The sequence below is a fragment of the Eptatretus burgeri genome, chromosome 4, assembly GCF_056783735.1.
Source record: "Eptatretus burgeri isolate ZD-2024b chromosome 4, Ebu_testis_v1, whole genome shotgun sequence".
Taxonomy (NCBI): domain Eukaryota; kingdom Metazoa; phylum Chordata; class Myxini; order Myxiniformes; family Myxinidae; genus Eptatretus; species Eptatretus burgeri.
The window spans coordinates 87,018,966-87,046,846 of NC_140964.1; the positions used below are offsets into that span (position 1 = coordinate 87,018,966).

The following is a 27,881-nucleotide window of genomic DNA, read 5'->3' on the forward strand; positions in this document are numbered from 1 at the left end:
AGGTCATGGGTGAGGACAAGTTCCATAAGTTAACCAAGGTAGGTTAGTTACTTCACTCTCATAAGAGAAATGCTCTGGAGCGGAAATTTTAGACCAGACCAGACCAGACCAATGAGCAAGAACTAATGCGATTGTTGAAGACATCAGGAGGTCAGTCTCATGGTCGGGGAATTTCTGACAGGCCTCTGACTAAACGGGTCTATGTCACTACTCGTGCACCTACCTATCTGCAATGTGCTCGAGGAGTTCTGTGGTGTTCCCAGTCACAGATCTGACCAGCAGTCACACGTGCTAAACACGATGGGGCTTTCGTCAATTGGCTTAATGTCCATTGTCCCTTCTCGTACCAGGAGCATATGATGCCCTTGTCTCCATTGCTAATGGGGTTGTAGTAGATAAAGCATTGAATGTGGACAAAATCTACAGAGTTGGGAAGGCAGCAGCTGAAGTGATGACAGGCTACAACTATACTGACATCACATTGAAGTGTAAAGACAGAGTTTACCTCCAACAACAGTGCAAAAAGTCAAGTATCGGTCCGCTGATAGTAAATGGAGGTCAACACCACCATTCTTTCATGTGTGTGTGACATGTCGTCAAGCACAAAACCAAGATGCAGAAGTACCTCAGCTTTGGGTTTGGGAGGCAGTCTCCATCGCTATTTGATAAAGGGATAATGCACAAGAACACCAAAAGTGTCCTCGCAAACATCTCAAAATCAAAGATGAATGTTCATCTGGAAATTCTCCAGAACCCCAATTCATCCTTGATGGACGTAAATCTTTTGCAGAGCGTGCCTTGGCTGAATGACGCCATATATGACCAGGTGTGCAACACATACGTGTGGCATGTCCTCAACAATTATGACCCTGAATCCATGATCGTTTTCGATGTGCTTGCACAATGTCCACCAAAGCAGCAGCACCAAGCAACCCAAAATGCCTCCACAAACATCATCTTTGAGCTTTGTATGATGACACCCACCTCTCAAAAAGCTTTCTTGGCAAACGGCAAGAACTAGGAAAGGCTCATCACTAGACCTAGGTCAAGACCTCAAAATCATCTTCCGACAACAAGTAATAACAATGTTATGTTATGGCTCTTTTAGTGTTTTCCTGATATTTGCAAATTGTGATGGTGGTCATCTTGAATTCTGAGTTTTCCTCCAGTGGGATTGTTGGGGACTTAACTTCCTGGTGTTAGATAGAAATAAAAGCAACTTTCCTGAAAAAAAAATCACCTTTCAACATTTGTTTTCAGTTTAAATTAATGCTCCTGTGCTAATAATAAAAATTACAGTCATCATCAATGTGGGGGGAATGTGTTGAAACCTTGGAATGTGCATGGGAACATTTTACTAAGTTGGGATGGCCACTTTCAACTTAAAGTTAACCCCTACTCTCCCCACTACTTGCTGTTCCCATAGGGAGTGGCTGTTTCTAGTAACTATCAATTTGCGAATGTGCACATGTGACCTCTTTGATGATGGTCATTGAGTACATGTATAACAGTCATTAATCACAAACATTGTGAGCTTCATACTCAATGCGTGCACATGAGAGAATAGGAACCACCAACAACAACAACAACAACAACAACAACAACACAATACCCTGGCAATTTGGAATCCGTGTCGTCGGCTATGACCCTTTTGCTTCCGGTTTTTGTCATGGGGAATGATGCGTCCCGGGAGATAAAGGCATCGTTGGAGACATGGTGTATATTTTCTCCGCTGATTTTAATAAAGATATCTCCCGCATCATCAAAAAATAATTTTTAATCGTGATTTACATTATTTGATCGCTGATCCCGAATCCAGGCCAAAGTAACCAGAAATTGCAGCATCGAATGTACGAAGAACTCTACGTTCGCTTCTAGGCTTTGCCTATTCCATATTAATGTAACATTTAGTTTGAATGCTAATTTATTTGGAAAAGTCTAACAGCAGAGAGAAGAATTGTTGAAAGCAAGGAGGGGAGGGAGAGCATGGGTACAGCAATTTCAAAGAATTTATACAGTGACGCGAATGGTGGGAAAGCAGTTTTTCTCCCAATAATGAGGAAGATTGGCTTTGAATGGATTCACAGTTTGCTGACAATCCACACAAAGAAAAATAGACGTTGCGCACCTTTTTTGCATAGAGAATTATGATTAAAAAAAAACACACATATATATATATATATATATATATATATATATATATATATATATATATATATATATATATATATATGCAAATGTGAAAACATCTTTTGAGCTGATGTGGATGTGTAAATGCAGAAACTTTTTAAATTTTTAATTTTTTTACAGGGTCGAAGGCTCGAAGTGGAGCTGCCGCACACATCGCACATGTGTAGTCACACAGACGAATACACGAGACACAACGCAGAACTGTTAGATGAAACAAAGGCAGCCACTGAGTTTGTGGGAAGCGTCATCACTTCCCAGGGCACTCTGGGTACTGGCAACATTGCAACAATTGCGCCACTTTTCTCACCGCACTCAGCAGGGCTCTTCCGAAGGAGGAATTTCCTCCTCCCCATGAATGCCAAACCATGGGGATTGTTCGTGCTCTAATCCTTTTAAAAATATGATCATCAAGCAAGGAAGCAGCACGTACCATTTTAAAAGTTTTTGGTATGACTCTGCCAGGGTTTGAACTACCTACAATTCCAGACTTGGGGCGGAAGCTCTAACCATTACACCACCTAGTCTGGTCAAGACTGGTTTAAAATATAATGATCAATACCCGAGGTACTCGGTGTCAAAAGCACTCCCCTTGTGATACAAGTTTGGTGTGGGTAGTGCTCTTTTCTCTATTCCCAAATCTACTCGGATTGCAAGGGAATGTTGTGTTGCAGGTTTGGAACAGGTCCAGGTTTCAACTGCCTTTTTACCTACAATCTGACAGCAGTCTTGGGTGAAACAGTCTGGATGTGCATTTACTCATTTTATGCGTATAAGCTGCAGTACCTGCTGCCTTTTAAAGTCACTGTCTGTTGGTGATGGCAATTTTGCAAATGTAGCAGCTTCCACATCATTTGACCTTTAAGCTGCTGTTTTCGCATAATTTGACAACACATTTTGGCATTATTTACCAATCAAATTGTTTATGATGAATATCAAAAACGAAAATGTCATGAACACTGGTAATGAAAGAGGTTACCCTAATCCTGAGAGCTTGTGTCTAGTTAAACTAGCTTATCATCACAGTGAAGTGACTTATTCCCTTATCCACTATCACCACTACTTGGAGAATGAGAAGTAACACTTGCACCAGACCAGTTGTATGATAGTTTGGTTATTTGTGCTGTTGTATTGAATTCCATTTAAATTGTTTAAGAAAGTACATCTCCCGATCATTGTCCTTAAATAGGATTACTGAAACGGAAGACCAAGAAGGAACCCGAAGCAGTAAAGAGCAAAGATGGAGTCATCAGGTGGAACCTGGATTTGATTCGGGTTTCAGTCGCTTCTCCACAACCCTCAAACCCCATCCAGGCGCAGCCAAGTGGGCCTTACAGAAAAAAATTCTGCAAGAATTAACTTCTCCTTCGAGAGATGGATTAGGAAAGTGAGGAACAGAGAATAGATTAGATGAAAGAGAAGAAAAAGCAAGAATTAGAATGAATAAAGAGAATTGTGGGAAAAATATCTATTTAGAAATGTGAAAGGAACAAAGAACAAAGACAGATCAATTTCAGCATTTACTCCCCAGGCTCAAACGCAGAAACATGCTCACAGAGATCCATCAGCGGGGAAGCACAGTCCACAGAGCATCAGGATATGGTACAAACGTAACGAAATGGAAGACCAAGAAGGAACCCGAAAAAGTAAAGAGCAAAGATGGAGTCATCAGGAAGAACCTGGACAAGAACATCAGGAAGTGCCCTTTAAGGATGATAGACGCCTTCACGTTCTTTAAAATGACCACATGATTTAGCAAGTCTTTATGAAAGCATTTATTTTATCAATATTCGAACACAAGCTCAATCCAGATGCAAGTTTCAGATAAAAAAATTTTTTTTTAAACTTTTATTTATTTCAATAAAATTGACGTATGCCTCAGTGATTGCATTTTAGTAAAGTTTAAGTATTGTTTAATCCTAGGGTATGAATGTTTATCTTTAAAATGGCTGCTTAAATGATGATTTGCACAAGTGATTCACTACTTGTGTGGTAATGCAACCGATATTATTAGGTACTGACGGAATGTTAGCAACCTGTTCACTGCATACGTACACGATGCATTCTCTGGTTGCTGTTAAATTTGCAGTCAGTGAATTGATTTAATGAAATTTTGACGAATTATTTGTCATATCATTAGTGGGGCAGGTAGGATGGCCTAGTGGTACGCACACTCGCCTCTCAGCGCTCTGGCCTGGGTTTGAATCTCAGGCCAGCTATAAACTGTCATCCTGGTGTTTCACAGGCAGGGTGAATCATCAGTGTGTGCCGTCCCTCTGATTGATGTTAAACGGGGTCCCGTCTGCCGGCATTACTTGGTGGACGTTAGAGATTCCATGGTGCTATTTACAGCGAGGAGGCGAGCTATCGCTGGCACCATGAACAAATTCAAAATTGCTGCCCTAACATTCGTTGAACATCAGGCCTGGCCAGCCGGTTTATGAAAGACTTGGGCCAAGCTTCCCCCGGCCAACCCCACAAGAACGTGGGAATAGTTGGGGCCGTTAAAAAATGATTTATCTTATCATTAGTCAACATGGCAGATAATTAATGAAACTTGAAAGATCCATAACATTTCTACTGTCTGACAGGTGCCCACAGGCCTCTTCATGCCAAGCATGGCAGTCGGAGCTGTGGCTGGTCGTTTACTTGGTATATGGGTTGAGCAGCTCTCTGTGTCGCATCCTCGGATGCTCCCGTTCAGCAAATGGTGTGCACCTGGTGCCGACTGCATAGCTCCTGGCTTGTATGCCATCGTTGGAGCTGCTGCTTGTCTTGGTAAGATATGATGTGAGCAAGGATAACTTTGTAGTTAGACACTCATCTCAAGGTTTACACATTGGTAACGAGGTTCTGAATGTCATATTGGGGTTATTGTTTTATCTCGAGTACGTGTATGTCTTCTCTTTCCTCATCATCATAGTGCTGATATACATAGTTATACGTGGCTTTTGCACTGCAGCGTCTGTTTTGCGGTTTACAGGTGGAGTCACTCGAATGACTGTATCACTTGTGGTGATAATGTTCGAGCTGACAGGCGGACTGGAGTACATTGTGCCGCTAATGGCTGCTATCATGACGAGCAAGTGGGTTGCAGATGCTTTTGGAAGAGAAGGAATTTACGACGCTCATATCCGCCTCAATAGCTACCCATTCTTGAGCAACAAGGTAAGGACATCACCACTCTACTTTGTAATTATCTTGCCCTCTTTTCTGCTCTCCTTCACCTCCTTCAACTCTCACTCATCCATTTTATCCTTTCATTCAGGACCCACCTCCTCTGCCTTGCCTGGCTGGAGATATGATGCAACAAACCCCAGGAAGGAGTAATTCCTCGAGCCTGGTGACACTTGTGCAGGAGGGTCTGACCCTGCAAGATGTGCAGGACATTGTATCCAACTCCAGACACAATGGCTTCCCCATCGTGGTGGCTCCCGAGTCGGCATTGATTGTTGGTTTCGTTCTCAAACGGCACCTTAACCTTGCAATTGGTATGTTATCAATCGTAATCAGGGAGATTTCCGTTATGCTTTCAAATGGTAATGCATGTTTCTCAAACTGCTGTTGCATCAATGTTATTGTACTGCAGTGTCATTATTTATACCATCAGGCCTGTTTTAGAGCAGTGTTGCAATGCAGACCATTTTGCCTTTGATGTTACAATGATGAAGCCTCTCGCCTGCGGGTGTCTGGTCAATCAAGACTGCAGACCATCAACTGCCCTTTACCAACGAAATCTATCCAGAGCTGAAAAATGAAAGAAATTGCTGATTCAAAAGCTCTCCCCAACCCCTCTCCACAAAATCGCAATTTAAAATAAAAACTTTATTCTTTTCATGCTCTCTTCATCAACATGTTTATGCTGTGTCTACACTGGTCCTTTAGTCTTTTAACTTGCCAGAATAGAGAATGAATTGTCACTACTCATCTGGGTTTAGTTTGTGAATTGGGAGCCTTGAAATCATGACACAATGGCCATAGCGTCATTGAGTGTATTCCTAAAAGGTCGTCATGCATGGCGCTCAGAGGTGTTTGGTGACATGAGTGGGTTGGAAAATTGCTGAATAAGTGCTCACAAAAGGCTAATACTTTTGAGTGTCATTTAACAAGCTACCTTGCTCTGCCTAAAGAGAGAAAAGTTCCTGAAACTAAATTTTGTGGAATTATTCTGCAATTGGAAGTGATTTTTCCTTTTTGTACTATAAGGCCTGTGGAGGAGCTGCGATACAAATCATGCACACATGCACACACATACATGAGACAACACTGACTTGACTTTCGCATAAACTCTGCCGTGGAGATTGTGGGAAGTGACGTCGCTCCCCAGAACACTCTGGGTACCAATGACGTCATTGTTATGACCGCTTTTCTCTCTGCACTCAGCGGGGCAATCAAGGAGGAATTTCCTCCTCCCCATGTATACAAACCTAATCGGGGGGGGGGGGCGGTTCTCCCATGCTCGCTCTATCCTTTAAATGATGAGCATCAATCAAGGAAGTAGCACGTACCATTTTAAAAAGTCTTTGGTATGACTTGGCCGGGGTTCGAATTGCCAACCCCACAGACTCTGAGCAGATGCACTAACCATTATACCATGTTTGTGGCACTTTTCCCACCATGAATAAGTGATTGTGATGAGCCCTGTCCATGTAACAATACATGTTGAGAACATCACACCTGCCGTACGTAGCCTTCTGCCATGTTCATGTATGCACAGAACATTGTGCCAACTCGAGCTGGTTCTGGAATGAAATTCCAAACTTGCTCATGGAGATGAGCCACCAGACTGAAAAGAAACAACACTGTATCTTTTTCTTTTACTCTATTTTTTTGCATGTATCTCTTGTGTAATTCATGGACAATAAATGTGGATCTCTTTTAACATCCTTTCCCAGAAAATGCTCGACACCACCAAGAGGGTGTAGGTCCACACACAACTCTCTCTTTTAGTCTGCATCCGCCATGGGCTGCAGGAGCCACAGCCAATGGAAACGCGGAAAATGGAGCAGCGAATGTGCTGAAACTGCAATCCATTGTGGATTTCAGCCCCGTAACAGTCACAGATGAGACATCAATGGACATCGTCGTGGAAGTGTTCTGCAAGCTTGGAATTCGTCACACACTAGTTACGCACAACGGGTAAGGAATTGCGGTTATAATTGGTCCTATGGAGAGCTGGACAGCATAAGTAAGACAAGTGCAGGCAATTTTCCATCTTGCTCAAAACATTGTTGGGTTTGTCTGTGACCTATTATCTGTTCTGCAATAATACTTCCCTGCTTTGTCAGCAGAGCAACAATGTTTTTTTTTTTGTGTGTTTTTTTCCTACCTGATCTAAAGGCCCAGTCACACCTTCACGTTTTAGCCAGCAATGGCAACGTATCAAAATGTATGTAAAACGCTGGCTTACGCTGAACTTTTGATGTCTTTTTTTAAAGATTCGGACGTATTCATAACGAGTTGGTCGTATGCATAACATAGTAACGGACACAGAACGTTTCGTTGTCTTATAGATAACTTAGACCAACGAATGCTTAGCCTGTTGTTGGCGTTCACAACCTATGCCCAACAATAGTCTAACTTCTGCATAGCGCGCTGCACGTATCGCCGACGATCACGTGGCGTAGCCTATTAAAAGGCTGCCGCACAATGATTCAAATGATAACCGCCGGAGAAATGGAAGTGACAACATTGCAGTCACACCTTGGCGATCTTGCCAGCGTATGCCGATCTCTGAAAAATGCGTCTAAAACGCTGGCACACGTCGAATACGGTATGGCTAAGTTTGGTATACGTGAATAGAACGCTAAAGTATGCAATCATACATCGTAGTAAGTGGAGTAAGTCTTGAAATTTTAAATGTGTTAAACATTTTACGACGTACTTGCCGTATGCCTCACACGTTCCGCATGCGATGGGAATAAGTTGTACGCATGATATGCGATCGTTGGCACACGTCGACAAAAGTTACTTGTAAGTTACTCATAAGTCGAAACACGTCAATGTAATGGTTGGCGTCAGTGTTCCAGACTCCCTGTTTTTTTGGGGGTTTTTTTCCTTCTGTATGACTGTGATGTTGACACTTCGATTTCTAGTGCGGTTATAATATAATATAATTAATAAGCTACCGCACTAGAAATCGAAGTGTCAACATCACCGTCATACCGAAGAAAAAAAAAAAAAAAAAAACGGAGTCTGGAACACTGACGCTAACCATTACCTTGACGTGTTTCGACTTATGAGTAACTTACAAATAACGTGTGTCAACGATCGCGTAACGTGCCTACAGCACGTTACTCATAGGTTATAAATAAGTTTCGGGTCCGCTAAACATTACCTCGACGTGTTTCGACTTCTGATTAACTTACAAGTAACGTGTGTCAACGATCGCATAACGTGCCTACAACTTATGGGCAGCGTAGCGGAACTTGTGAGTCATGCGCTGGCATAAGTCGTAAAATTTCAAGCATGCTAAAATTTGAGGACAACCGCAAAGTACAACGATGAAAGCCAGCGTACTACGACGTATGGCAGTGTTTTTCAGCGTGCTCTCAATGTTTCCAAAACTTATCCATAACGTATTCGACGTGTGCCAGCGTTTTAGACAAATTTTTCAAAAATTGGCATAAGCTGGCTAAAACGTCAAGGTGTGACTGGGCCTTAAGGCTCATGGAGGTACATTCGTATTCCAGGAAAGAAACTCCCAAATACAAATATTTCCACACAAAATAAAATTGTCTTCAGTTTATAGTTAGTTATTCCTGGTATAAACAGCAGAGACCACCCTTTTTCTGATGTACAAATTTTAGTTTGATAAATGGTGACCCAGTCACATTCAATTTTGTGTTATGCCAGTTTTGCAGACCCCATAAATCAAAATTTATGACGGACAAAAAATTTAAAAACACGAATTTTCACCGGAAGTGTTGTAAATGCTGCTATTTCAAGTAGCCTAATTTCTCCGCCCATCTGTCTGCCACGCTCGTTTCATTGGGACGTCATCACGGCGTTACATCTGGCACTCGATTCGGCATCTCAGGACTGGTACATCATCTCTATCTGACGTCCATAGGCGACGGGCTAAATGCCAGATGCTAGGCATTGGGATGACAGATTTCGTAAGATGGCGGTGTAGTAAGACGGAGTTATATCTGGGACGGTATTATTGTTACGAATCTGGAAGCCATTTGCACACAGACAGACAGCAGTCCCTAAGCTTCGTTATTTTGATAAGTATGTGTTTATAGTTAGAATCCTTCCTTCTGTCGAATGGGAATGTTGTTTGTGCGCTACGAGTTATTTTTTAGTTAGGTTTTTATTACATCAACTACAACAACAACATCCCTCCTTCGCTCCTGCCACCATCGGCCTTCCTCACACGCATGCGTGCCGATCACAGACGTGGGCGGGGCTTCCATCACCTCAGATCGGATCCCCGCTCCAAAAAAGGGCATGGAGTGTTTCCTCTGCCCAATGAACCAAGGGCGAGCGTCGCACACGTGCCCCAGCCAATGAGAAGCCAAAAAGGCCGAGGAATAAGTCGAGTGGTGAGCAGTCATTGTGGCGATTGTCTTGGTCTGCGGTCATGGTTCGAGCAGTCTGTGGTCCTTTGCGGTGGCTCCTCGTGGTGGTGGTGACCGAGCAGCCAGGTCGTGGGCCCATGGACTCTGGGTCGTGGGTTCGAGTCCCACCGTGGTGGTTTGCGTTGGAGCGCTCCAGCTGGGATCCCCGTTCCCATCCACGGACTCCGAGCTCCACAAGTGCGGGTCCGGTGAAACCGCACGAGGCGGGGAGGTACCCGGCGTGGCCCTGCCCTCAGCTCGCCTTCCCTCTGAGCTGAAAGGCCAAAATAAAGACCCGACGGGGTCCAGTTCTTTTGGGTGTGTGTGCGTGGCGCCGTCCTGTAAGTGGAAACTGTCTAAGTGCCCTGTGTTCATTGTACATTACATTTTCATGTTCGGATAACTCTGCTCTGTGTCTCCCTCCCGATTATTGTAATAAACCCGTTAAATGTACCAGCTCGTTTTCTGTGCTTTCTCCCATTGACCCAGCACGGTGCGTATTGAGAATTAGAGGCCGTTCGTGCCGTAAATTGTTCATTTGGACTGACGGATCTTGGTAATCCCCGCTCGGTTTACACCCGGATCGGGCTCGGTAAACGGTCCGTTCCACCAGAGGTCCGTCGAGGGTGTGGTTTTCCCCGGTAGTTAGACGATGTGGGTACTTAGGTATATTGAAATTAGGCAATTAACCCTACCCCACGCCGTCAAAATATTGGCGACCACGGTCCACTAAGGGACCCGTGACCTTTCGGACTTATCCAAGAGTCACGACCTAAATTCCGGGTGTTGGGTGGGAGACTGCTCGACTGCTCCACCTTGTGGTCGTTTATCGCCACCGAACCCCAGCCCACAACATTATGTCTCGTTCGAGGCTAGGCCTTTACGGCGGTTTATTATTCATGACTCAATGAGAATTGCATTTTGCAACTTGAAAGACAAAAAGAACAGACATAACGTGTGATCTCTGGAAACATAAAAAAAAAAATTAGTAATGTTTTTTTGGTGAATAAGTGTGCGTCTTACTAAAATGAACGCTGGGTTATTTGCAGTAAACAAAACGTTTCTGGAATAATAACATTACAAATATTGACTCAATAAACTGCATTATTGTACTGTAACATATATGTTTTGTTCAACTACCGTCAGCAAAGCAACTGGTTCAATGCCAGTACTTGTAAGTTATGCATAAAAAAATGCCCTCCGACACGAGATAAATACTGTTGTGTGGAAATTGCGTTGGTGGGGGGAGAGCGAAATCCATAACTAGAATGTGCACAGAATCGTTTGATCTGTGTGCTCAAGTAGGTTAGGCTTACGCCTGTGTGAGGAATCTGTCAGAAGGTAAGTTGTACGTAATATGTGCACCGAGGAGGCAGCGATTGTAAACCATCGGGCAGTTTAGGGTAAGGGTGTGTATGTATTCTACCATCTGTACAGGCAAGGCGAGATGGAGGATTTGTGGCATGTGGCAAAATGGAACTTGGAAAGCGTTACGCGCTTAGATTGGAATGGAATCGACATTGGTTGTTTAGCCAAGGACTGCAGACCATGTTGGAAGAATGAGCTGCGGAGCCCTGAAGAGAGATTGGACGGCCTGAAAGGTGGCGCCGCCCATTCGCAGCGGGCAACGAATCCATTGGAAGGCGGACCCCAAGGTCAATAAAAGTGCATACGCCCATGGGAGGCAGTAGGTTGTGGTCTTCTCGAAGCTGGAAGAAGCCCTTCTTAGAACCTCTCGATTCTCCCTACTTCATTACTATCCCAAAAAGGACCATTGAAAGACGGCAGATACAATCTCCCCACCTCCACCTCATCTCGATTCCCTCGTCTTCGTCCTGTGCCATACCAGCCTGCACAACCACAGGTTGTGGTGAAAACCACGCCAGCATGCCTGCCTTATGTCCTCAACTGTTTCCCCTTCATTGTACTTGACTGTATTCCCTTGGCGCCAAAAGCGGGCTTTAGTTTCACTGTGCATAACTTTGTGTGCTCCCTTCTTCCCCATTTGTGTCTGTCTACTGCCATATCTGTTAGTTTATTCATGGTGTCTCACCCTTCCTCAACCCCCATATTATTTTTAAAATAAATCGACATTATTTGTAAGAATGTCTTCACGTCTTCTGCCTTCCCGTGCCACCAACCACCAGTTTTGCTTTGCATTTGAGTGAAGCGTTAACTCGATGTTATAAAATAAGATAAAACCATTGACATGGCATCAATGCTTCTGTATCACCCTGTAGTTATCAGCTGGAAAGTGAGTTCTCTCCCCCCTCCCATTCTTCCCTTCCATCTTGATGTGTTTTTTTTTTCCCCTCCCTCACAGACAACTGCTCGGCATAATCACCAAGAAGGATATTCTCCGCTACCTTGCACATTCCTCTTGCCATGAACCACCATCTGACATCTTCAGCTAATGGAATTTAATTACCTTTGGGACATTTTTGCACATGTGGGGGAACAAACAAAAAGATATTTTCATTGCTTGAAGAAAATGTCTTGCCCGTTTGGCAACTGCTTGTGAAGTACTTCTTGAAGACTACAAACCTAATGGATATTTATTACATGATTTAAATTGTTTAAATATTTATACAGTTTGGTGTTGCAGAAATCTGTTCTGCCAATTACATAATAAGCTAAAACAGTTTTGACCGAGTGAAATGTTCTCTGACATTTTTTTTTGTAAATTATGCACTAAGGGGCTAACTTAGTTACACTACTGTTACATTGGTCTCCACAAATGCTCCATGCATCTTGGGTTGGATTGACAGTTTACTTCCGGTGCACTTTCAAATGGTCATATGATCATAGTCACACTGACACTGAACAGTTATCGAAGCCCTTTGCCCCTCTTTCCTTTCCCCCCCCCCCTCACCTTCCACAAGCCCTTTTAACGTACCTGAAATGTATTTGTACAATGTTAAGAGAAGTTTAGGATGATTTTTTATTTATACATGTTGCTTGTTCAAGGTAGAAGTTTAGAGCCTGAATATTTGAGAGAGTTGCACACTCAGCAGATTTACAATCGGAGAAGCGAGTGATTAACTGTGGGTCATTGATTTGTAGTGACATGATCAACTGTGGTGTTCTGTTTCAACATCAAACTTATTTCCATAGTTTATGCTGTTGTATGTTGGGTCATTTGTTACTCAACATCATGTCTTGGGGGCCAAAATCATTCCACAAGTTGCCAATTTTTACTCACTTTCTTGGCTAGTAATTATTTGATGAAAAAAGGTACCATTTCAATTTGTAAACTATTCATAATTCCTTTTTCATCCAGTACATGTCAAGAATGAACCATACAACTTTTACACTGTTTCCTTTGGTGATAAAATTATCACGATGATGGAATTAAACGTGGTACTACAACCTATGGTTTAACCCTTCGCTTAATGAGTGTGACAAAATTTGGCAATAATCAGCCTTCCTTACAAATAACTTCCTGGTTAAGTCGTACGTCTTGAACAGACAACTAAACACCATTTTATTTTACTTCGTGATGATCACAAATCAAATTTATCCCGATTACAGACCTGCAAGCTAACTGTGAGCTTGATCTGAGCTTAATGGAGGCATGGACTGTATTGATTATTTTTTCAGCCAACATGACGATTGATTTCGAAGTAGCAAGTACAGAAAAAAAATTCGATTTTTGTAAACTGATATATGACATATGTGAAGATTTGAAAAATGTATAACACGAAATGCACATTCTACGTTTTAAAAATTTAATCCCCACATGGGAAATAAAGTCTTGGTGTTTGGAACTAATCTTACACCTCGTAAACCCAACCAACTGGAATGTTCTTCATGCAGACAAAACCAGGAAATATCAGTACCCACTTCCACCTATATACATATATATATATATACATATATATATATACATATATATATATACATATATATATATACATATATATATATATATATATATATATATATATATATATATATATATATATATATATATATGTATATATATATATATATATGTATATATGTATATGTATATATATGTATATATATATATATATATATATATATATATATATATATATATATATATATATATATGTATATATATATATGTATATATATATATGTATATATATATATGTATATATATATATATGTATATATATATATATGTATATATATATATATATATATATATATATATATATATATATATATATATATATATATATATATGTATATATATATATATATATGTATATATATATATATGTATATATGTATATATATATGTATATATATATATGTATATATATATATATATATATGTATATGTATATATGTATATATATATATATATATATATATGTATAGATCTCTTATAATACCAAGCTTGCACACTAAAAGCTCGGCTCGCCGTCACACGATCCCTATGAAATTGCTGTGGCACTTAGCGGACATGCCGACAATGTTTGGGAAGTCTTGGCGTTCCATAGTACCTCTTGCATTTTGCACAATGCGTATTTTTGTCATTCCCCGTGTACGGTCTGTCGTCTGCTACCAGCTATGTTGTACTGCTATCCCGTGCATGTGCACGGGTATAACTAATATATATATGTTAGTTGGCCCCCAAGAAGTGTTGAATTGAATTGAAAACAATCCTCAAATCAATTGATTTGCTCCCTCAAAAATTTGGAATCAAAACATTTTGAGACAGTTAACCGAGCCATGAGTCAGGGTCAGGTGAGGTATGGGAGCATGTGCAAGAACAGCGCGTCGCTGCGTCCACTTTCCGCCGGTACTCCAGGGGCCTCCGTCTGGCCAGGCCCATCCCCATCTCCTTGAGATGATGGTCAACCTGCTGCAACCACGAGGCATGTGGTCGGCCCATTGGCCTCCTCTATTCACGAGACTCCCTCGCTGAGAGAATCTGGTGAGCAGGATCAGCATCAGGAAAACGAGCCACATGTCCATACAGCCGCAACTGACGCTCACGGACTATGCAGGTAACAAATCTCATCCGAGTCTCTCTCAGCAACTACTCGTTGGAAACAAAATCTGACCAGCGATAGCCAAGGATTCTCTGAAGAGACTTGGTACCAAAGGAATTAAGTCTCCGTCTCAGATCCTTGGTCAGAGTCCAAGTCTCGCATCCATAGAGCAAGACTGGAAGCACCAAGGACCTGAAGACTCGGACTTTCGTCCTCCCGCACAGGTACAGGCAGCGCCACACCCCATGATCCAGTGAATCCATGACTCCCCAGGCCCGACCCAGACGTCTATTGACCTCTGACTCGCAGCCAGCAGAGACATGAATATCACTGCTAAGGCAAGTGAATCTCTCCATGACCTCAACATCCTCACCACAAACAGACACAGACAGGACAGCAGCATCCAAGATGTCATTGAAAGCCTGGATCTTAGTTTTGACCCAAGAAACCCGTAATCCCAGCAGCTCCGACTCCTCATTCAGCACCTTGAGGGCCCCCAAAAGGATATCTGAAGTCTCCGCAAAGATGACTGCATCATCTGCGAAATCAAGGTCTGAGATCTTGACATTCCCAAACTATGCACCGCAGTTTGATTTTTCTGACATCCTCCCTAGAATCCAGTCCATACAAGTGCTGAAAAGTGTGGGGGCCAGCATACACCCCTGACGAACTCCAGTAACAACTGGAAATAAGTCGGAGATGATACCACCACACTTCACAGCACTCTCAGTACCAGAGTGGAGTTCAGACATCAGATTGATCAGTTTTGGTGGCACCCCACGAAGACCAAGAATCCTCCAGAGGGCATCCCGATTCACTGAATCGAACGCTTTACAGAGATCAACATCGGTTGCAAGCAGCCCCGGCTGAAACTCTCATCTGCGTTCGGTGAGGACACGAAGAGGAAGGAGACGGTCAATCGTTGACCTCTTCAGTGTAAAGCCTGACTGCTCTGGACGCTGGTGCTCAAGTAGATGGTGGCGAACCCTATCAAGAATTATCCGAGAAAAGACCTTGCCCGGCACTGAGAGCAGCGTCACCCCTCGGTAGTTGTTGCAGTCTTGGCGATCATCCTTCCCTTTCCAGAGAGGGACAACAAGGCCCTTCTTCCAATCAGTTGGGATGATGCCTGTTTCCAGGCAGAGCACAGAACTGCATGCAACGACATGAGTGCAGCATTTCCACCAGCCTTGAGAAGTTCAGCATGGATGCCACAGATCCCTGGAGCTTTACCCTGTTTCAACCGGTTCACTGCAGCCCGTGTTTCCACAAGCGAAGGTGGACCACAATTGATTGGAGGGTCAGCAACAGGGATTGTGACACCATTGACGTCCAACTCGACAGCTGGTGGATCAGCCTGGTACAACCGCTCAAAGTAACCGGCCCAGCGGGCCTTCACTTCACACTCCTCTGTTAAGAGCCTACCACTCTGCTCTAACTGCAGTGCTCCGAGGGATGGGCTTGGATGAACGCAATGCGCGAATTCCCCTGTAAGCGGGACAAGAATCACCTGTCCACAGGTGATGCTCTACCCCCTCACAGATTCCTCGCACATAGGCCTCCTTGTCCACCCTCAGTGCACGTACAGTTTTACGCCTCAGCTCCCTGAACAGCTCAGCTCTGCCATTCAGCCTGGCCCTGCGACTCTGGTCAATGGTATCCAGTGTCCCTTGAGAGACAAAATTCTTATTTGTCCTGCGGTGAGTTCCAAGACATCCACCGGCAACATCAAGGACGGTGGTCTTGAAGGTAATCCATAACTCTTCAGGACCCCCCAAAGCACCCAGGCACCCCAAATGTCCACTCAGCCTGTTCGCAAACTCCTCAGCTGCTCTCTCATCCTTGAGCTTGCCAACATCCAGCCTCGGCTGGGATGGTACCATTCTCCAGGATTTAAGGTGCAGCTTTAGAGTTGCTACAACAAGCCGGTGGTCAGTATTGAGGAACTGAGCACTCCGGTAGACCCTGCAGTTCTGGATCATCCTCCAGCGACCGTCAACGAGGACATGATCAATCTCCTTTGCCACACCGCCAGCGTTGGAATACCAAGTCCAGCGATGAGCTTGTGGGTGCTGAAACCATGAACTGGCCACCCTAAGTCCATGACTTCTTGCAAAGTCAAAGAACTTAGTGCTATTCTGATTCATAGTTCCTGACCCATGGGGACCAACACACGTCTCATAACCATCCCTATCAGTTCCAGTCGATGCATTGAAATCCCCCAAGACTAGAAGTGTATCTCGTCTGGGGCAGTGATCAACCACAGACTCGAGCGTGGCGTAGAATGTGTCCTTCACGGTGAGGTCACTCGCCTCAGTCGGAGCATAGACAGAGACGAGGGAAATGACACCTAAGGAGTGACGAATCCTTAGTCTCATAATACGCTCGTTGACCGGTGTTACCTCAATTATCATTGGGGTCAGCTTATTGGACACAGCTACAGCAACTCCTTGGGTATGGTAACCATCAGAGCGACCAGACCAATAGTAGGTGTAACCACCCACCATTATCTCAACGCAATCCGGTCTCCGAACCTCAGAGAGAGCTGCAATACCGATGTCCAAACGCTTGAGCTCAGATGATCATCCTCTCTTCGGGATAGGACATTCCAGGCACCCACCCAAAGGGACCGCCTCAGGTTAACCCAAGGAGACCGCCGTCTGGTGGACGGAGCCATGAGTGTAATGCAGAAAGCAGGTGCTTGCTTTCACTGCGGAGAACAAGAGTATCGGAATGAAAAGTTTTATGGGATGGATGTTGATACTGCTTGGAGGAGATAAACGCAAGTGGGAGAATGAGATTTAAGTGCACCAAGCAATCTTTATTTTATGGTGTTTTCACACATGGTTCAAGATTTGCTTGTTCATTGTTTGGTTTTGTGTGAACTAAAATTTCACACGAACATAAATGCTATATGCAATGTAAAATAAACACCTCATTCCTTTGCATACATTTTCAGAGCACAAAACTTTCATTAATGACACCCATATGGTCCAGTTTAATCGACAGTTTATTTTCCCCTTCAAGCATGTGCTTCGAGGAAGTTTGGAGCTTTCCAACTTGTGATGCCTTATCTGGATACACAGGCAATTCATTCATCATATCAGCGGAACACATTTCAAATTAGAACGTTAAGGGTCTGGCATTTTTTCATCTAAAGTTAATGTAAAATTAGTGAAACAACTAAATGCATTCCCCAGTTTGCTGGCGTGCAGAGGGACAAACGTGCTGGGCGTCAAGCCAAGTATTTCCTTGCACTTACTTTCCAACAGAGAACCTGTAAATAGAAAGATATGTCATGTTAGTACATTTCACATGTCCTCCCTGTGGAAGAAATAAAATTAATTGTATTCATGTATTCTCAATTTCGTTATCCTTTGTTTTTAACAGTATAGAATAAGGTGTTATTTTTGTACTGGAATCAAATTGACTGTCAGTAAAATCTCTTTTTGCACCCTTTTGATCTCCATAGTGATGTCGATGATATACAAGCAAGATAAAATGATATCTTACTAAATCTTATGTGCTTTATCTTGTTGAAATATATATCCAAATTAGTATTTCCAATGTTTAAATGAAACTGCTCTGCTGCTCAAGAGAAGGACGCTTTGCTGCTGGTGCCTGTTGCCTGGTGGTCATTGAATAACTCCTGAAAAGCGACTGCAACAGATGCCTTGTTGTCCAAGGACGATTTTATGACAGCATAAACTGGAATGTCGTATTTTGAGAATCTGGTTGCTCACTGGTGAACGGAAGGTATGATCAAAGTAGTGGGCTTGTCTCCATTCACCTGGCCTCTTCATATTTTGTCTCAACTTTGTTGGTACCCTCTCCTTCTCACGGCCGGTCTCGTATTCCCACACTGCAATCATGATCCGAGCGTGTCTGTCGCCCCTTTCCTCTCAATGTGGCTATGTCTGCAGTTCCCTTTCTCATGCTTGCTGCCCCCCCCCCCATTCACCCTTACCAGATGTTTGCACTCCAGAATAGTATAAAAACAATTGCTCTGTGCATTTTGGGCAGAAAGAGGATCGTGTTTGTTATTACTTGTCTTGTTATCCTTTTTCCCATGCGCATGTTGGTTGTTATTTGTATTTGATGTGTGCTGTTAATAAATGGTTTCAGACTCCAAAAGAGAAGAACTGAATTCTTCCACAATTTGGTGCCGTGACTCGGATACAATTTGCCTCGGTGAATCGATCGGTGGCGTGCAGCTGGGGGAAGGGCAAACACAAGAGAGCTTACCATCAAGGTGGAGGATTTCTTCCCTGAGGGGAAGCACTTGTACTCGCACTCTCCCTTCCCTGTACACCTTGTCTCTTCACCAGTTGGTAAACTTGTTTCTGAATTACACAAAGGAGTCTGAACCATTTGTTGTGCTCGGGATTGTTAAAGGTATTCCGGGCGGTGACCCGTTCATTAAAGGTATTCCGGGCGGCGTCCCGGTTGAGGTTGGCTACCTGTTCTGATCAAACAAACAGCAATTAGGTTTTCAAGGGTGGCCGCCTGTTCTGATCAAACAGTGCCACGGTGTGTACCCCTGACTTGGGCTGGTGCTACACTCGAGGTAATTTGGTGTCTTTACCTGAAGTAGGGGCATAATTCAGTATCTCGACCTGAAGTAGGGATATACTGTGATGTGGCTGTTCCACCTGAAGCTGGAACATGAACTGGCTCAAATAAATTGACTAAATTTATGGGATAAATTGTGGGTTTATTGTTTTTCACCTGAGATAGATGGATAAAATTGACTAAATTTATTGTTTCCCAACCAGGAGTTGGAGGTGACAGAATTGTGGGTATATTTACACCTGAATATTAGAAGGATAGGGCTCTTGTGAATTTGTGTTTTTGAATAGAATTTGTGTCCCCTACTACCGCTTTACCCAAACAAGTTTGTCGTCTGATAAATTAGTGGATAGGTCATATACACAACTCTTCCTATAAATAAATAAGAAATGTTCAGCACTTTATGGTGCCACAATACTGCAATTGTTTCTTCAAAAATGCCAATAATGCTGTAGCTCAAGTCCAAAAATACATTTGCATTTTGACTTGCAGTGAGGATAATCAATTGGGAATTTGCAGAGAATCTCCAGGTTCCACTGTCAATGGGGCATGACTAAGCAACAGATGCAGTGCCTCGTGGCAATGAACACATTGGGCAATTTGCCATTGCCAACCAAATGGGGTTGTGCTTTGAATGTCAAATCAGAATTACAATAGTGAAGCCCAGACAGTTAAGCCAACCCAGAGCCCACTGTAGGGATATGCTTGTGCAGCACACTTGGCGAAACGTTGTGTAATTGGTGTGAACATCCAACGTCAAAGTTACACGTTTGGAGGACTATTTAAAATATATATATATATATATATATATATATATATATATATATATATATATATATATATATATATTAATGAAATTTAAAAATATGCTTCAAAATGCATGAAGCTCCCTTAGGGTTGAGATGATAAACCTGCAGGGATCAGTACTAGCACCATTATTACCTGCACACGTAAAGCAAAAAGCAGGATTAACCAATTGGTTCATGTCTGTCCATCTGTGCACAAACGTCAGTTTATGATCAAGAAACAACTTGATTTAAATTGAATTTTATGTGGTGAGGGGAGAAGCTTTGAGGGGGTGGGTTGAGGTGTAAGCATTGAGAGGGTGGGGTGAGGGAGGATGTGGAAAGAGGGAATATGATGTGGAGGGATGACTATTCCAAATTCCCAAAATTGACAAATGGAGATAAAGATCATGGGATAGGTGGTAAGATGTTTTGAGGAAGGCACAGAGAAAGGTGGTGCTGGTAGGTACTGAAGGGGGGTGGGGGGGGAGGCTGGCGAGCCAAGCCCTTCGCTGAGTTTTGGAAAATGATCTTTGCGAAGACAAAAGAGAAGAAGAGGAATCATTCCTGTTGAAGAAGAACAGGGTAGTACTGATGGAGAAATAAGGGAAAAAATGAAGCATTTTCAAAGGGTTTTAAACGAAGAAGCATTTATATTCAATAAACATTCAGTTTGATCTGAGGTGTAAGCCTTTAACACCACAAAAATGAATTCGACAAATACAGCACAACACTATACGATTTAACACGGAAAATTGGACAAAAACATACAGCAGCACAGGAACAAAGATATAACAGAAAACATGACAAATCCAGTTTGGAAAACGTAGCTTTCATGAGATAGAAGTGGCAGCTGCAGATTGGACCAACGTGCAAAAATCCCCAAACCAGAAGGAATTTAAAAATAATTAAAAAAAAGAAAGAGCACAGACAATCTCCATAGGTTGGCATCGAAGGAGGAGGAGGAAATTCTCCTTTAGGAAATGCCCCTGCTGAGTGCGGTGAGAAAAGCTCGTAAGATCTAAGACTCGGATTCCATTATGAGCCTGAGATCTTGTATTAAAAAAAAAAAACAGGAAGAGAAGATGTGATTGGTATGGTTATGTGCAATGAAGGTCAGAAGACGAAGCTGTGAAGAAAATAGCGCTTGTGGTGGAAGGAAGAAAACCGAGAGGACATCTAGAAAAGTAATGGATTGAAAATATCAAGAAGGACATGGAATGTTTGAGTTTGCACAAAACTGATGCCATGGATATATCCACATGGAGGAATGCCATCATTCGACAAACCCCCTGAAAAAAAAAGGGGAAAATGGTTGTAAAACGATCGTTATTGTAGTTGTAGTTGTAGTAGTAGACTGAGACAGCTACTGGCAAAGTTTACATAACTACAGATTTGGACAGGCATTTAAAATAGACTGGGAAAACCTCACCAGTGCAGATAATTATCTTGTCCTTAGCGAGAAGTTGAACCGTTTGTGCCATCTTGGTGAGACAATCTTCATTCAGGTATGGAGGATCAGCCAGCACCACGTCGTAGCTATGGCAGGCCAGGCCTGCAGGCAGCGTCAGGGGCTTGTTGTAATCGTAAAACACAAAGTCGTTGCCGGCTGTGGTGAGAAAACGCCGGTCAAACTCGAGGAGTAAGAGCGAGACATCTGGCCGTGTGAACTTCTGCAGGTCCTTCAGCTTGAAGTACACGCTGGGGATGCTGATACAGGCGATCCTGCAGTTATCGACATCGGCATGCATAAATTAATCCATAAATACTTGGAAATAAACTTTTAAATGACGACAGTAAATACCCAGGTCAACATATCACACCAACCTGCCTGCTGGTCCAGCAACCGACAGTGCTTCTCGAGCAAGACGGAGCGATGTTTCCGTGGTGTACCAAAACTGGCTCAAATGCTGTTGTTTTACAGGCAGATAAAACATTTTTAAGATACTAACATTTTTTCGCGAATATAAATTCAATTATTACAAATTAGTACAGCGGATAAGCTCTCATATCATAACAATTGTGCATTTTATGAGAAAAGCATGAAATTTCTCGCATAGTTAGTGTATATCATAATGTTTATTGTCAGATGTGGAGGGAAGTCAGATTTGACCTCTGAGGACCTCTGAGGATCAGTTGAAATTTGCAAATGAACACCCAGTGGTGTCTCATGTTTGAGATGTCATGTTAAACTAATCTTAAGATGCCCTTATATTTGATGATCATTTTCAGGTTGCCAGAAGGAGGTCATACATTGAGGTCAAGGTCAAGACTGAAGTATCCCAAGTATGCTGATATCTGAAAATAAACCTTATGGTATGCACTAACTATGTTAGAAATTTCATGCACAATTGTTGTGGTTATCCACTACACTAAGATGTCTGAGCAGAATTGAAGTCTGGAAATTTTGTGGTGCACAAAACCAGCAACAAGTTCTCTGCCATGGCACTTGACCAGTCCCATGAGCAGAACAATGCAATGGTGAAAGGTTCTGGTGGGGCTATTGGACTGACTGGCAATCCAGAAGCACTCAGACGCTGGATGGTAGCAGGGCCAGAAATTGCCAGGATCACTACAGAGTTTGAGGAGCAGGCCATAAAGCAACAGGATGGTGCTGGTGACTGGACACCATCACCATGACCAGCAACCTGGAGTGCAAGCAGCATTCCTGGAGGAGGTTAAGGCACTTGTGACAGTGCTGAAAGAGATGGGGAATCCATTTATAGAACACAGTCAAGACCGACAAGTTGAGTTTGAGCCTGGTGTTGGCGCAGTGGTTAGGGCAGCGGCTTGGGATCCAAAAGGTCCTGAGTTCAAGCCCTGTTGGGCCACTGAATTAATACACCAGGGGGTTGACTCAGCCTGTCATCCTTCCGAGGTCGGCGAAATGAGTACCCGTGTACTGGGCCGGTGTATACCCTGGTTAAAATAGGTGTACCATATCCCTGTGTTGTAAGAGGCGACCCGGGTTGCGTCAGGAAGGGCATCCGGCGTAAAACATGTGCCAAATCACTATGCGGATCATACGGATGATCCGCTGTGGCGACCCTGAACGGGAGCAGCCGAAAGAAGAACAGTCAAGACCGACAAGTCATTGACACAAGGGACATTATGGACACCCAAGTGGCTGAAACTGTGAGAAGGATCGAGACTCTTGGTGAGGAGCAGTACACCAAGTTTGTGACAGAAAGGCTGGAACAGCACAACACCTATCACACAAACACTTCCAAAGAACAAGTTGCCACTGTTCAGTCGGCCACCGGTCACGATTAAGTCAAAACAGAAGGCACAGCTCGCAGCACTGAAGAGTGACTGTGGTTTCTTTTCGAGGCTGTACATCTCCTGTCAAACACGAGACGGAGACATGGACAATTTCTTCTCCCATGAAAACCAGGCAGCCCCGCCAGCTTTGTCAACTGGAGGGAAAATTCGGATTGGGGTTAAATCAGATCTACTTCGCTGCCTGGAATCAGATCTGGTCGAAAACAATAGTGCGCCTGTGGCTGATGCAACAATTCTCGATGGTGCAGCTGTGGTTCAAATGATAAATCCTGGAACACCAAGAACATTTCAAGAGTATGGAGAAAGAGTGTTTCCACCCTACATCTCTGCTAAACTTGAGAAAAGCAGCCGCATCGACCTTGTCTGGGATGTGTACCTACCCGCCAGCCTGAAAGCCTCAACCAGATAGAAGAGGGGAAAGAGCATGAGGAAAAGAGTGGCTCCTTCTACTGTGATGCCAAAGAACTGGAAGGACTTTCTTCGATGCAATGAGAACAAAACCGAATTGTTTGCTTTCCTGTCACACGAAGCTGTTCATCTTCCTCTTGCAGAGGGCAAGGAACTGTATGCAACAGATGGAAGGGGAGTCCTCTGCTCTCCTGCTGAGCCATACTTGGCCCGCCTTGCCCCATGATCACAAGAGGAGGCCGACACTCGTCTACTTCTGCATGTGGCAGATGCTGTGCAAAAGGGGTGTAAGAAGGTGACCATACGTACCGTTGATACTGATGTGGTAGTACTGGCTGTGGCTTCATTCAGCAAGACAGCTCCTAATGAGCTGTGGGTTGCTTTTGGTGTCGGGTCAAGCTTTCGTTACATAGCTGTTCACGAAATGGTTGCCACAATGAATCCAACACCGTGTCTGACTCTCCCAGCCCTTCACGCTTTCACCGGGTATGACACTGTATCTGCATTCGCTGGCAGAGGAAAGAAGACTGCCTGGGAAACTTGGAAGTCTTTCCCAGAGGTGAATGATGCTTTCAATGAACTTATATGCATACCAAGTGAGATCAATGAAGGATAATTGTTACTGCTGGAGTGATTTGTGGTGCTGATGTACGACCGAACCAGTGAGAGTACGGAAGTGAATGATGCCAGGGAACAGCTCTTCACACAGAAGTCTAGAACTCTAGAGAACATTCCTCCAATCCAGGCAGCACATCAAGCATCACATCAAGTGCACTTGCTACCAGGCCAACTGTTGGAACCAGGCATTGGTCCTGGATCCTGAGATGCCAGATCCATCTGACTGGGGCTGGACAAGGGAAACAACTGAGTGGCAGCCGCTTTGGACCACTCTCCCCGAAGCATCAAAATCGTGCCATGAATTGATCTGCTGTCGCTGCGAGAAAGGATGCACTGGATGCTGCAAGTGCGCCAAAGCTGCGCTCAAGTGCACTGCACTGTGCTTCTGTTCTGGAGACTGTTAGATTTTGATCATTACCAATAGGATATTTGGAAATTGTGGATAGTGCGAATTCGAAAATTGTTGTTTGTGGGAAGATTGATAGTTATCGTGAGCTACATTGATCTGTACGAGTTTGCCGGATAGAAATGATATTTCAAAGGAAGTTGTTATGCAATTTGGTAGAAATATGGGGATACCGAGTGCTCATAGTGTGAAAATGGAAGTGAAGTTTCACTATTATGGCATAGGTCCAAGCCAGAGTCCAAGCTAAAATAAATGTATGAGCAAAAGAATGTCCAAAAGTTTTTAATGTGATTTGACATTGACCTTGATCGAAATGCATGTCCTTGGGTTCTGGCGATCTCAAAAAGTATCACCAAATGAATGGGCATCCCCAATTTAGTTGGAAATGACACCGTAAATGTTTTTATACACTGTTTGGTTCCAAAATTAAGCACATTTGAACATGAGACCCGGTGGACTGGTGGCCATCTAAGATTTGACCTCTCACGGTCCTCAGAGGTCAAATCTGACTTCTCTCCACATCTGAACATAAACCTTATGGTATGCACTAACTATGTTAGCAATTTCTTTCTTTTCTCATAAAATGCGCAATTGTTGTGGTTATCTACTAAACAAAATGCACTTCAGAAGAAAACTAGAACGGCACTCAGTGGAGCGCATACCTCGAGCAAGCTGAACAGTTTACGTTTTGTATCCCAATGATAGACCGGATCTGGATTCGGACCTCAAACAAAATGGAATCGACTTGTTCTTGTCACCAAACCAACTCATCCACAACTTTTTGAGATATCATGCTATATATCATTTTTGGCCCCGTTTTTCAATGGTGAAGAATCACTTAAAAACGATCTGATTTTCACCAAAATCGAAACAATTCATCCTCGTCGCACACCCAACTCGTCCACCAAGTTTCGTCAAAACCCGTCCAGAACTTTTTTGAGATATAGTGCGAGATATCGTTTTTGGACCTATTTCTCAATGGTGAAGAATCACTTTAAAAATTCGAGTAGCCGGATTTGGATCTTCACCGAAATCTAATCAATCCGTCCTTGTCCCACACCCAACTTCTCCACCAAATTTCGTCCAAGTCCATCCATAACTTTTTGAGACATCCTGTTCACAGAGAAACAACAAAGACGGACGGACAGACAGACAGGGGTGAAAACATAACCTCCGCCCATCATCGGTGGTGGAGGTAAATACAAGTTCCCAAAGGTAAGCTGACATTCAGTTTGCAGGTTGTAATTTGAATGAAAGCAAAAATATTTAAAAATTTGAATTCCAATTTACTCAAAATAAGCTTGTCCCAGAAAAAAAAATTATTTTGCCATCAAAAAATAAAAACCAAGCCAGCTCACTAATGATCTTAAGGGGGACGAGTCTATTGGATGATTCATTTAATGCCCTCAACACACCTTACATATTAAAAACTCAATCACACCTGTACCCAAACACCTGGGGTGTGCTCCGTAAATCCAAGCAGCTTGTAGAGCGCTCGCCAAGCCAGCCCGTCCCATATAGACCGTTTCGATGGAGCGCTTAAGCCGCTTAGCGAGCGCTTTGCAAGCTGCTTGTTAACTGAGCGCACCCTTACTGTCCGGTAATAACATTCGTTTTTAGAAATCAGGGTCGACGCCATTGATGAGAAATCAAGGAAACAAATGCACAGGATTCCATGGATTACCCAGTCCTCTTCCACAACGTCACTGTCCCGTTTCAACAACCTCTCTTGGTAGAACTCGTTAAGCGCTGCAAGAGCGAATGGAGATAGTTGGAGTTCTTCTTCCTCCGATTCTTCTTCTTCTTCTCCTCCTCCTCCATCGCAGGTCATCGCAGGAGAGATACTCTCGCTCATATCAGACCGACATAAAGCGACAAGTTATATTAACTATTAATGGTTTATCTTTCCTGTTGTACAGTAAGACCTGCACGCTTTACAAACACACACTGTCTTCAACTGAAACTCAGATAGATGGAGGTTGAAGGTTTCTTCTTCTTCAGTATAATTATAATGGCGTCTTCATAGCTCCAGACTCTATATACACCACTCACATTGTGGAGTCGATTATTCTGACCTCCAAACCTTTATACGTCTTTCCTTGTTTCTTTTACTAATTTTCGTAATACTTTGACACTGCAAAGTCACGGGTATATGAGACAACCGTTAAAGTATATCTGTAATATGGAATTGGCAAAGCCTAAAAGCGAACGTAGAATTCTTCTTACATTCGCTTCTGACTTTACGTATTACCTCAACATTACCTTCACAACAACAACTACACCGCCTAGAACAGGATCTCATCGGAAAAAAAATTCCTCAACATTCCCTTCACAACGACAACTGCACCGCCAAGAACAGGATCTCATCTGAAAAAAAAATTCCTCGATATTAACTTCACGACAACTACACCGCCTAGAGCAGGATCTCATCTGAAAAAAAAATTCCTCAACATTCCCTTCACAACGACAACTACACCGCCAAGAACAGGATCTCATCTGAAAAAATAAATATTACCTCAACATTCCCTTCACAACGACAACTACACCGCCGAGAACAGGATCTCATCTAAAAAAATAAATATTACCTCAACATTACCTTCACAACGACAACTACACCGCCAAGAACAGGATCTCATCTAAAAAAAAACCTCAACATTACCTTCACAACAACAACTACACCACCTAGAACAGGATCTCATCTAAAAAAAAAACCTCAACATTACCTTCACAACGACAACTACACCGCCAAGAACAGGATCTCATCTAAAAAAAAAACCTCAACATTACCTTCACAACAACAACTACACCACCTAGAACAGGATCTCATCAAAAAAAAAACCTCAACATTACCTTCACAACAACAACTACACCGCCCAGAACAGGATCTCATCGGAAAAAAAACCTCAACATTACCTTCACAACGACAACTACACCGCCAAGAACAGGATCTCATCTGAAAAAAAAATTCCTCGATATTAACTGAAATGTGGACGAGAGAAGAACCTTCAGAGTGTAGGCTTTATTCCATTTGATTGAAGCCGCTTCTACGGGCACACCAGGGAATACAGATGCAGCATGGAGTACATAAGCAGTA

General features: G+C 43.1%; 2 protein-coding genes across 11 annotated transcripts in view; one reads left to right on the forward strand and one right to left on the reverse strand.

Annotated features, from left to right (window-relative positions):
• LOC147028606 (H(+)/Cl(-) exchange transporter 4-like) overlaps positions 1-13,541 on the forward strand; it is a 58,580-nt gene extending 45,039 nt beyond the window's left edge. For all 9 annotated transcript variants that reach the window (XM_085879195.1, XM_085879196.1, XM_085879192.1 and 6 more), the window contains 5 exons: positions 4,779-4,965; positions 5,171-5,355; positions 5,456-5,678; positions 7,083-7,326; positions 12,073-13,541. In XM_085879195.1, the coding sequence (XP_085735321.1) occupies positions 4,779-4,965; positions 5,171-5,355; positions 5,456-5,678; positions 7,083-7,326; positions 12,073-12,163 (930 nt within the window). In that variant the 3' untranslated portion in view covers positions 12,164-13,541. The remainder of the gene's footprint in view (positions 1-4,778; positions 4,966-5,170; positions 5,356-5,455; positions 5,679-7,082; positions 7,327-12,072) is intronic.
• Positions 13,542-17,711: 4,170 nt separating this feature from the next.
• Positions 17,712-27,066, reverse strand: EEF1AKMT1 (EEF1A lysine methyltransferase 1). 2 transcript variants are annotated; one of them, XM_085879204.1, is made up of 4 exons: positions 26,472-26,811; positions 21,901-21,983; positions 21,506-21,798; positions 17,712-17,996 (listed from the first exon to the last, which is right to left on the reverse strand). In XM_085879204.1, exons 1-4 carry the CDS (start codon positions 26,640-26,642, stop codon positions 17,851-17,853), a joined length of 693 nt encoding a protein of 230 aa, XP_085735330.1. In that variant the 5' UTR covers positions 26,643-26,811; the 3' UTR covers positions 17,712-17,850. The 2 variants fall into 2 exon arrangements, with proteins under 2 accessions (XP_085735330.1, XP_085735331.1); XM_085879205.1 differs by lacking the exon at positions 21,901-21,983 and having other exon boundaries at positions 26,512-27,066.
• Between the last annotated feature and the right edge of the window lie 815 nt (positions 27,067-27,881).

What these genes read in the sequence shown, in the direction of transcription:
- EEF1AKMT1 (XM_085879204.1), bottom strand. Translation starts at nt 26,642, where the DNA reads ATGAGCGAGAGTATCTCTCCTGCGATGACCTGCGATGGAGGAGGAGGA. An exon ending in ACGTTGTGGAAGAGGACTGG is followed by an intron (nt 21,984 to 26,471) that starts GTAATCCATGGA and finishes GTAAAACAACAG; the next exon opens with CATTTGAGCCAGTTTTGGTA. An exon ending in GTTGCTGGACCAGCAGGCAG is followed by an intron (nt 21,799 to 21,900) that starts GTTGGTGTGATA and finishes CGATAACTGCAG; the next exon opens with GATCGCCTGTATCAGCATCC.